Below are 12219 nucleotides of genomic sequence, written 5' to 3'. Positions count from 1 at the left end.
CATTTAATCCCTACAACTTCCCGTATTCATACCTGTTAGCAGATGAGAAAGCTGAAGTTTTAAGAAGTTAAACAAGGTCACAGAGATTGTAGCATAGCAGGCAAAATAACTCCGAGAGCATCTAGTGCCTCAGTTTTCTCATCTTAAAGTGGAAATGATAACACTGACTGCATAACTACTCCTAAAATACATTTTCTTTGTAAAAATATATAAAATTATACATCTTCTGGTGGCAAGTGGGAAACCATATCCAATCAGTTAGGATGTGGGCATGCGTGTTCACACACACATACACAAAACGAAAATAACACACTCGTAACACACTACCAAATATTCTGTGAGCTTGTTTCCCCTCTGGGCACTGTGATGGACTCTCACCCCACCATGGCCTTGCTGCAGCCTCTAGTGTAATACAGCAAGCTTAAGTTTTGAATCTGAATTTTATAGCTTACGTGTAAGCAAGGCATCTAGGATTCCATCAAGAGCTTTTTGGGAGCAGTAACACTAAATAAAGTAAGGCACAGACTATTTAATATTGCTTAGACGTTCAACTTACTTCTTCGGCAGCTTCATTTTTTTCACCTTTTCTTCGGTGTGTTCATCTGATATACCCACATGACATCCTAATGCCAACAAAGTCCTGGAAAAGAAAACCAGACATAAGCTGCAACAATTCCTTCCCTATGTCCAGAACAACCCAACATAACAGCAGCTGGGCATGAGGTATAACAGTCCACCTCGAATGCAGAGAGAAGTATTTTGTTTTAAAGCAAAGGGAAAGCTTACTTAGTTGTAAATTATTTACTGTTGAGTCATGAGTAGGACATTTGAAAATTAAATGTTTCAATTCAAACACAAAAAGGAACATATTGAAAAGTAAGTCTCTCTACAATCCCTTCCTTCTATTCCTGTTTCTTTCCCTAAAGGCACTGATTGCTACTAATTCCTGAATGTCCTGCTACAATCTATGCATATTCTAAAGCAGGTGTGTGTGTGTGTGTGTGTGTGTGTGTGTGTGTGTGTGTGTGTGTGTGTGTGTGTGTGTGTGTGTGTGTGTGTCATTGTTTCTGCTTTCCTTTTACGCATTGGTTATGTGTAAGAGTTCTCCACAATTTGCTATCTTGACTTTACAATATAACTTTGATATATGACTTTGACTTACTGTCCTTCATATAAAGCTGGTTTATTTTTCAATAGGTCTGAAGTGTTCCATTCACTGAGTGTGTCATCATGTCTTACCCAATTCTCTGTTCACTATCTTTTGTTATTACAAACAATGCTGCAATGAATAACCTTATACATTTAATACATGTACTATATCCTTCATCTGTAGGATAAATTCCTAGACATGCAATTACTGGGTCACAGGGGTGGTATGTTTCAGAGTTTGACAAATATTGCCAAATGTCTATAGAGCTGGTCATCATTTATATTTCCACCAGCAAGGTATGACACTGCCTGCCTATTTCCCATACCTGGCCCAACACAGAGTTATCAATTAATATGCTAATGAGATGTCTCATTTACAGTTTTAATTGGCATTTTTCTTCATATAAGTGCACTTGAGCACCTTTTTCGTATGCTTTGGCGATATCTGTACTTTTTTCTGTGAAAACATTCCTTGTTCACTTTTCTGTTCGATTTGGGTTTTGTTGTGGCAGTTCAGAAGCCCTTCAAATATATGAGATACGAGTTACAAATATTTTCTCCAGTTGGTTGTCTTTTTACTTTCTTTATGCTGTTCTTTCTATGTAGAGCTTTAAACTTGTTTTTATATAACTGAATTTTTCTTTCAAAAATGGCTTCTGAGTTTTATGTGATACTTAGAAAGAGATTTCCCAACTGTTAAATCACTTGAAGGAACCGTCCTTGCTTTTTTGACGGGGAAGGGGTGGGGCAGGGGAAGCTATATGTCTTAAGGTAGAGGTTTAACTTTATTTCCCAGATGGATACCCAGTTCTCCACAAAATATTTACTGAATAATCCATTTTTACCACTTACTTGAAATGCTACTTTTATGATACACTAAAGTCCCCATATGTTTTTAAATCCTTTTCTGGACTTCCTACTCTAGAAAAATCTCCCTTTCACATGACACATGGGGGTTCCAATTGGCCAGAAACAGTTTATCCAGTGTTTAGATACATTGTATTTTTTTTTACTCCCTTTAATGAATAAGTTTTTGCTGATTTTCCCAAGAAAGATCCTCACCATTCACATTTAGAACTCAACCTTATAAGTCCCCAGACTTAGGTAGAACAACACGCTTTACTATTCATGACAATGAGTGGTTCCACCTATCTCAATAGAATAAGGTGCAACAGCATAAACTTTGTGGATGACAGATTTCTAAGGTGTGGTCAGTTGCAAAAGGAAGGTAGCAAGTATCTAAAATCCATCTATACTTACCCTCCATCACATTTAAAAAATGACAATATGGAGACAGATATAGATACACACACACACACACACACACACACACACACACACACACACACACACTGCTATCAAGTTAAATTTTAGGTTATATATGGCAAAATTGAGATGAGCCCGTGAAATTACCTTTGGAGTGTGAAACTGCAGAAATATGGATAGAGCAAGAGCTAACTGAAGCTATGAAATTATCTAAAGAATGTGCCACTTCAGATGAGATTGACTGGCAACAGAAGAATCAAAAATTGACTCACAGAACAAACACAGGCTATGCTTATTCAAACACTGTCCAAGAAACAGGAAGTTTCCTGCCATCATCCTCCATTCATTTATCTATTCAGTAAGTATCTTTTGAAAGCCAGGTCCTGTGCTAAGTTCTGGGGATAAGCTTACAGGCCAGTGAGGACTAAGACAAAAATTAACTATAACATAGAGTATTGCATGCAGTGACATACGTACAGGGCTATGAAAGGGTCAAGTAGGATCCCAAACCCAGCTCTAAGGGAACTCAAGGGTGACAATAACATTGGGATTTATCTTAAATCCAGGTAGTTAAACTTCTGAGTGCGTGCCTACCAAGCAATCTGATTATAACATATGGAGAACCCTGCCTAATACATTAAGTGACGATAATGGCTAGCACTGTATGACCATCGCTACAATCCAGTTTTAGAATATTTCCATCACCCCATCAGATTCTCCATGCCTGTCTGCAGTCACTGATCATCCCCACCCTCAAGCAATCATAAATGTGCTTTCTGTCTCTAAAGAATTGTCTTTTCTGGGCTTCCCTGGTGGTACAGTGGTTGAGAGTCTGCCTGCCGATGCAGGGGACACGGGTTCGTGCCCCAGCCCGGTAATATCCCACATGCCGTGGAGCGGCTGGGCCCGTGAGCCATGGCCGCTGAGCCTGTGCGTCTGGAGCCTGTGCTCCACAACGGGAGAGGCCACAACAGTGAGAGGCCCGCGTACCGCAAAAAAAAAAAAAAAAAGAATTGCCTTTTCTGGACATTTCACCTAAATAGAATCATACAGTATTGAATCTTTCATGTCAGGCTTCTTTGACTTACCACATTCTTTAGGTTGATCCGTGCTGTAATGCACATTAGTAGTTTATTTCCTTTTATTGCTAAATAGTATTGCATTGGCTCTATTACATTTTGTGTATCCATTCATCAGCTGATGGATGTCTGCAGTTTTTCCAGTTTGGGGAATGTTATGTATAATGCTTCTATGAGCATGTCTTTGTGTCAACATAGGCTTTCATTTCTCTTGGGTAGGTACATAGGAGTAGAATTGCTAGGTTGTATCATAAATTTATGTTTAACGTTTTAAGAAACCACCAAGTGGCAGGGCCATTTTACATTCCCATCAGTAATACATGTAGATTTCAGTTGTTTTCTATATCTGCACCAACACTGAGTGTATCTGTCATTTTGATTATGGCTATTCCAGCATGTGTGCGGTAGTATCTCATTGTGATTTAGTTTGCATTAGTTTGACTAATGATGTTGAGCATCTTTTCGTGTGCTTATTAGCCATTCACATATCTTCTTTATTAAAATATATACTCAAGCGTTTTCCCTGGTTCTTAATTGGGCCATGTGTATTCTTATTACAGAGTTGTAAGAGTTACCTATATATTCTGTGTACAAGTTCTTTATCAGGACTTGTATGATTTACTACAAACCCTATAAATGTAAACTTATATGATTTATAAATATTTTCTCCCAATCTGTGGCCTGAGTCTCCGTCTCCTATGTGGTTTCTTTTGTATTACAAAAGGTTTTACTTTCAATGAGATCCAGTGAATTGATTTTGTTTTCTTTTATGGATCGCATTTTGGGCATCATATCTAAGAACTCTATGTCTAACCCAAAGAGACTTTTAACTGAGAACAACAGACCATTTAAAAAATCTATTCAATGCTATCAACCACACCAAGTTCTCTGAGTAAGAACTCTTTGGTCTTTATATTATCTTTATTAAAACCATTTTATTTGACTTAACACCGTTCAACTCACCCATTTAAAATGGTTTTAAAGTCTGCAGAGGGTGGGGAGAGAGCAGCGTGAGCTGTGGAGCTTGTGCAGAGGTTAGCAGAGAGGAACAGAGTATGGGAAGTGGAAAAGGACGAGCTGGAGGTGGGCTCTCCATCTGATTCCTGTGCTTCCGACAGTAACCTGCATATGCCTTCAGTACATATTTGCTACAAGATTAAGTGGCAATAATTGGTTCGTGCTGCAATTTAGCACTTCAAGTATATGACCACCGACAAGAAGGGGAAACAGACTGGCACAAAGCCACAGAGAGAACAGGAGGCACCCTGTCCGTGATAACCATCTGGTATACAAAAGCCTGGCTAGAGACTGAGCTTTATTGCTTATTCGTGGGTTCATTCATTCGAGAAATATTTACTGAGCTCTGTGTAAAGTTCAAAAGATGGTGAATAAAATCAAAATCAGATGCCTGCCCTCAAGAAACTTAGGTCTGGTGGAGTAGAGAGGCCATCCTGTGATTATACATAGCTGGACAGTTTCTATGCTGAGAGATACAAACAGGCTGAGTGCCTATGAAAGGGGGCTTTATTGAATCAAGGAGCTCAGCAAATGTTTCCCGAAGAAGTGACCCGAGATGTAAAGGATGAGAACAGGGCATGGAGGGGAGCATTCCAGGAAGTGGACGTAAAGAAGGGGAAAGGAACGTGCAAACAGGTGTGCAAAACAAAGTCTAGTGTGATGGCAAGCAAGGAAAAAGAAGAGCAGCCTCCTACGTGATGATGATGGTGAGAAGGGAAGCAAGACCTTGCAGGACCACTGGGCAAATTAAGGTACTGCCTTTATCTTAAGAGCAATGGGAAGCCATTAAAAGAATTCAAATAGGGAGAAATGACACTAAATATTTGAAAAAGATCAGAGTACAGAATGGGTAAGAGAAGAGCTAGCTTAATATTTCAACTGGATCTGTCGGGACAGTTTTATAGTTTCAGGTGGGGAATAATGGTAGCTTAGGCTAAAGACATGGAAGCAACCTAAATGTCCCTCAATAAATGAATGGATAAAGAAGATGTGGTACATATACACAATGTAATATTACTCAGCCATAAAAAAGAATGAAATAATGCCATTTGCAGCAACATGGATGGACCTAGAGATGATCATACTAAGTGAAGTAGGCCAGACAGAGGAAGACACATATCATAGCGTTTGACTTATATGTGAAGTCAAAAAAAAAAAGAAAGAAAGACACAAATGAACTTATTTACAGAACAGAAACAGACCCACAGTCATACAAAACAAACTTATGGTTACCAAAGGGGAAAGGGAGGGGAGGGATAAATTAGGAGGTTGGGATTTATACATGTTACTATATATAAAATAGATAACCAACAAGGACCTACTGTACAGCCCAGAGAACTATACTCAGTATCCTGTAATAAACTATAATGGGAAAGAATCTGAAGAAGAATATACATACACATACATATATATATGCATAACTGAATCACTGTGCTGTACACCTGAAACTAACACAACATTGTAAATCAACTATACTTCAACTTAAAAAAATGGTAGCTTAGGCTAGGGTGGTACAGTGCTGTTCGGGAAGAGGGTGTCAGAATTTCTGCAGTGCTGTACAGCACACGGATGATCATTCAAATCGGAAGTAAGCTGTCTTTTTCAACAATTTAGGTGATAAAAAAAAATCACAGAAAGAGCAACAAAAATTCATATTCACACGAAATCACCCAACATCCAAATAAGGAATATTCTGAAATAATCGTTTGCTTATTCGTCATTTGGCACTCCTGAGAATTTAAATGAGTAAAGTTGCTAATCTCACCCACAGTATATATATATTTTTTTAAAAAACTGAACTTTATAGAGTGCTTCTTCTGTTAGGCATTACGGTGCTAGAGGCTTTATCAGTATTGTATCATTTAGTCCCCACTACAATTCTATAAAGTAGATACACTATGATCCCCATTTTAAACTGATGCTAAAAAGTCTAAGGTTCAGAGAACCTAAGATTCCCTTTGTAGGATCAAGTCCTTAAATCTAGACCATCCAACCATCTAGGCTCTGTGTTCTTACCCACTCTGCTCTAGTGCCTATCAACTAACCAAGTGAATAAAGGAAATACATAAAGTACTGTACTTTCTTTAACTACTGGAATTGGGCATAGTGTGAATTTTGGAGAAACAGGAGCTCTTTTCCCCCTAATTTAAATTTTAAAGGAACAAGTGAAATTAGTTCATCATAAAACCATATAAATATTAACAAATATGAAAAGGGTTATTAGCATTCGCCATAGGCAACAGCACCATGATACGTGCGGTCTGATGATTAAACAAACCAGCCACCAGTAGCTGTTAGGAATGAGATTAGGTTATGCGTAGCAGTCAAAGGCTCAACATACCAGGGAGACTGGTATGGAGATCTCTACATTCCAGGCTTCCCAGGATTTGCCTAGCTAGCTTAGCTGTCAATTGCTAAAATGACAGGGAATGTACTGCAAATTTAACTGAAATATCTTAGGCCATGAACTTTCAGTAAAAACATTTTGTTGTAAAAGATGGGCGAATGATGGGCTGCCGTGAATTAGCAAGGTGAATGTACAAGCTTCACATCAAGACCACAAAGGAAGACAGGAGACCCTGGACAGGCGGTCGCAGTGATGTGCTCTGCATCCCTCATTACAGGCAAGCTTGGTCATCTTTTACCTGTAGTGGTTTCTCAATTCACTCAATTTGTATATACTCCTTTTCCTTTTAAGTTACTAGTAGAACCTAAACTCATTCTAGGCCCAATTTGTTCATTTTCATAAGGAAAATCACTACCAGATCTTTGAAGATATATACCTGGACCCAAATCCTAGAATTTGAAACAGTGTCTAAGTTTTATGTTCTGGGTCTTTGGTAAAATAACTTCAATAGAACTAGCTCTTTGCACTTAACAAAACTGAAACAAAACAGAAAAAGGACAAAAGTATTGGTTTATTCCTAATATAAGCAGGTTTTGAGATAAGTGACCTATTGGAACAAATCCAGTTCTTCGAGGCCATCAAGGATGGAAAAGTGCAAAACTATATAATTAATAAGGTACTTCCTAAGTACTTGCTGATTTGACAGTTGTCTAACCATTACTGAGTTAATGAAAGGACCCTATTTTCTGATCATGCATCACCAAGTCTTACAGCGAAAAACTGTTCTAGACTAGAAGCTAGAGAAGCTGGATCCAGTCCCAGCACAGCTACTAACTAGCTGTCAGGGCACTTCACAGCTCTATGAGAATCCCCGGCTGTGACATCACTGGTAAACCTGAAATAATAACACTCACTGCCCAGTGTGCTGCTAGGAAGATTAACCCAATACCTGTAAGTGAGAGTGTATGTGAAAAGGCAAAGCTCTAAATAAATAAACATACTAATTAGTATAAAGTATCATATGGTATTACCACTAACACTAATAATAAATGCCATTATTCAAAGCTCAATGCAATACCTTAAATTGGTATAAAAATTTCTAAACACTTGTTCAAACCTTCATTTACTTAGTCACACACCGGTAACAACTTATGACTGACATTCTGAGGAGCACTGCATCCAATGCCAAAATCCTTGTATTCCGAAATACCCATAAACATCTGTAGAATACTCTTTGGGAGATACTTACACAGAGCACAAAGACATAAAGTTAATGTGCTCAAAGTCTGTTCCAAACAAATATTGATCCAATCTACCAATCCATTATGGAAATTTCTAACCGGAATTAAAATGAATGAAAGCATAGTATCAACACTCGGTTTCTTTCGTGTAATACAGATAGGAAGATAGGAAATTTAAGACACTCACTTCAGGGTCTCAAGCGACATCTGTAAGTTGTAATTGCGTTCCTGTTCAGGCAGCTTGCAGAACTCCACCAGACACGGGTGCTGTCTCTTATTGTCATCTCTAACCTGAAACAGAACAGGATATCGACATATAATAGTTTCTAAGGTCAGATACTAGCAATGGTAATCTAATTGCATGGAGGAAAGCGAAGGGGGAAGCAAGAAGGGAAACCCAGACCATCACCCCAGCTAAGCTGCCTCTGTCATCTCCCAGGCACGGCTAATATTCGAGGTCAGTGGTCAAGCCTGGCATTGTCTGGGCTTCCTGATGTCTTCCATTTGGCACCGTTCCTGGCCCCAGTGTCCATGCCTGCTCTACCCTGAATCCCCCATGCCCACTCTCCCAGCAACTTCCAGCATTTGCTTCAATCTTACTTCCTCAACGAGGCTCATTCTGTCCGCCTTCCTAATATGCCAATCTGCCCACCCACCCTACTTTTTTTTTCCCGTAACAGTTACCACCTGCGAACAGACTAGGTCTTTATTTATTGCATTACTGTCTATCTCCCTGCAACTAGAATGTATGACCAAGGAACAGGAATTTGATCTCTTTTGCTTTTTGACAACGTGTTCCCAACACCTAGAACATGCCAGGTACATGGCAGGCACGGAACAAATATTTTGTAAACTGAAATGAATTCTAGGTAAGAAGGTGTAGTAATCACTTAGTTTTGATGTGCAGGAAGTTTTACGTGTTTAGAGCCAAACAGATTAGAGACATCAATGAACATCATGACTGATTGATACAAACTCTTGGAGGTGGTTCCAGCTGTTCATTTCACCCCATGTAAGCTACTTCTGCTCTCACAAGTCACTCCAGTGCTTTACCGAAGTCAGTTAACATCCCACAGCCATTTTTCATATTAATCCTTGAAAACGTGGATTAGCAATCAGAATAAACTAAATTCAAGATTTTAGGGATGAATTAATGAGAAAGATGTTCTGTACCCTTGCATTAGTAATTAGGTTTTTATCTTCTTAGAGACCTAAATTACACAGGCATTACTGCCATGGTGACACCACGATCACAGCCATATGCTGCCAGGGAACAAATTACTCCATGGTAATAATTACCAGGCTTTATAAATGCCACATAAAATGTAGGTAAACACGAGTAAGAATTTTTTTTTAAGTTTTCAGGAGTCGCCAAGTTAAAAACAAGATAGTTATTCCTTTCTTTCCAGTGATCATTGCAAATGAACAGGACTTACACAAAAGCATATAGTTTATTTACTTATTCAAGTGTGTAACTTTGGAAATGAAATCTAGAGTTACAAAATGTAACACTAAATTCTAAACATAAAGGTAAAAATGAACATGCCCAATTCCGGAGATAATTTAATCTGTGTTCGTGTAATTTCCACCTCCCCTCTATTCTCTACGCCAGAGAGTAAATGACCCCATCATCCTCTCGGGTGTCCAAGCTAAAACCAGAAATCTACCCAGATTTCCTTCCCTCTCTTATCCACATCCCATAGTGGAACTTCAAAACATCTGCAGTCATGTCTCTCCGGCCCCACTGCCGGCACACAGTTGGGAAACTCACAACCTCTCACCTGGGCCACCTGAGTCCTCTCCATGACCCCTTTTCCTGCCTCCAGGCTCACTGCTCTTCCACAAACACAGCAGAGCAAATATTTAGCACCTCCTGGAAGCCCTCCCTGATTTCACCAGAAAAGCTGTAAATATTCCTCCCTCACAGTTAGCATCTCCATTACAGTACTTAGCTTGTAATTGTTTGTGTATCTATCACTCAGCTAAACCAGAAGCTCTTAAAAAAGGCAAACTGACTAAAACAAGGTCTTTTCAATTTGGTGACCCCAGTACCAAGCACATCAGGCGAATACTAGGCAAAAGGGACGCAAGAATGCCTGAATGGACAGGCCTGATATTATTCCATAAAGTAGAGCTCTTACATGATGCTCCTGTGAAACACATCACAAAGACATTTAAAGAAACTAAGTTCTTTCCAAAAAGTAAAAACAAACAAAAAACTCCAACTTATTCAACAGTTCAAACTGCTCTAAAGTAAAACACAGTTGAACACTTCATTTAAAATGTCAAAGAATTTATGGAATTAGTCTCAATAACAGGGATGTACCTAAGTCTAGACTAACAGACATCATAAAGTCAGGGATGGTGGCCACTTATCTGAAAGGAGTTTTAGGAAAGCCCTTGTCAAAGAAGCAGGACACAAGGTCAATTATTACACGGTAGAACAATGTGAAATCTCCTCACGTGTCAGTTTGAGACTCTCCCACATTGCTGACCCTCTGACATGATACCTGGAGCTGTGCCTGCCCAGAATGAGCCCTAAGAAAACAACCGTTTCGTGCTACCAGCAAGTATTTGAGTGTGTTCCTTGTCCCAGGAAAGGTGCCAGGTGCCAGTACTACAGCAACAGACTAAGTGCTTAATCTCCACCCTGGAGGCCCAATAAACATAAGCCCAAGGTTGCTTTAACCAGCCAGGACCAGGTGAAGGATAACTGGCAGCAACCAGGATGGCTCAGAGACACTGTATTCTCTTTCAGCATCTACAGACTAGCAGCATTAGAAGGTATGGTATTGAAATGAACTGGATTTAACTGCAAAACTAGATAATAATGAGACCTTATATTTCCTCTTTTTTTAAAAGAAGAAACATAAGTAAGTTCACTGTAGAACGTAATTATTTAGGCAACCTTTAGAAGCTTGCGATAGAAATCATCTTTCTTGAGCATAAGCCTGTTAAACAGTTCCTGTTACTGTACAGGTTTTTTTGGTTTTTTTTTTTGGAGGGGAGTTGTTATGAGATGTTTTTAAATCCTAGCCTGTAATTATCTTTCTCCAAATTTTGTCCATAACTCAAATCTCTGCCTCATCTTGAACCTTGTGGTAAATTCTGTCAGTAACTCTTCTGGCAATTGGCTAGGTACACCTTCATGATAGCTCTCCTTTTACTGACTTTAACTGACGGTAAATATCTTATCTAGCATTTACTCATTTCCTCTATTTTTAAAAGTCCATGACTATAGCACGAAACTATACACTTAACAAGGTAACTTTGTAAGTGCTTGCTGATTTGACAACTGTCTAACCATTACTCAGTTAATGAAAGGATCCCATTTTCTGATCATGCATCAGTAAGTCTTAATAGTGAAAAACAATTCTGGACTAGAAGCTAGAGAACATACATCCTAGTCTTAGCACAGCTAGTAACTAGCTGTCAGGGCATTTGACAGCTCTATGAGAATCCCCAGCTGTGACATCACTGGTCAAGCTGAAATAATAACACACAGCCCAGTGTGCTGCTAGGAAGATTAACCTATTACTTGTAATCGGGAGTATATGTAAAAAGGCAAAGCTCTAAATAAACAAACATACTAATTAGTATAAAGTATCATATGGTATTATCACTAATACTAATACTAAATGTCATTATTCAACGCTCAATGTAATAAGTACGACTGGCGGAATACACTCATTTCTATATTCAGTCAAATATAAGAAAGTGTTACAACCTTTGGGATACTTAGGCTCTTAATATCATAAAAATGAAAGTGTTGCCACAGTCCTGTTAAAAAACGATATATGCTACACTGGGATTACACGGGAAGTTGTTTTGGTTTTATTTCATCTAAATTTTACTGATAAACTGTAAACTAAGTTCTCTGAAAAATAATCATTTGGAAACGCATGCAGTCATTATTTCTCAGCCTCTCTTCCACTTACGAAACCAACTTGAATCTTTGCCAAGAGGACTTACACTGCTACGTACAATGGGGACTAAAAGAAGTGAAACATCGGAGGAGGAGAGTAAACTGACTTCTTTCCATTTTCAGTTTTCACTTTCAATTTCAGTTTTCTTCCTGAGTTCCTTAGAAATCAATGCTTATTGTCTGTATATGTTAACC

General features: G+C 38.8%; 1 protein-coding gene across 1 annotated transcript in view; it reads right to left on the bottom strand.

The window, feature by feature from the left end:
- Window positions 1-12219, bottom strand: part of RYR2 (ryanodine receptor 2) — a 509874-nt gene that overhangs the window by 295957 nt on the left and 201698 nt on the right. The window contains exons 24-25 of the mRNA XM_027091861.1: window positions 8287-8390; window positions 557-640 (exon numbers count right to left, since the gene is read on the bottom strand). Of these exons, the coding sequence (XP_026947662.1) occupies window positions 557-640; window positions 8287-8390 (188 nt within the window). The remainder of the gene's footprint in view (window positions 1-556; window positions 641-8286; window positions 8391-12219) is intronic.

The sequence above is a fragment of the Aethalodelphis obliquidens genome, unplaced genomic scaffold, assembly GCF_003676395.1.
Source record: "Aethalodelphis obliquidens isolate GAN/ISIS:26980383/991018 unplaced genomic scaffold, ASM367639v1 scaffold73, whole genome shotgun sequence".
NCBI classification, from domain to species: Eukaryota; Metazoa; Chordata; class Mammalia; order Artiodactyla; family Delphinidae; genus Aethalodelphis; species Aethalodelphis obliquidens.
The sequence above is the reverse complement of the archived record's forward strand: the minus strand, read 5'-3'. Positions and strand labels throughout refer to the sequence as shown.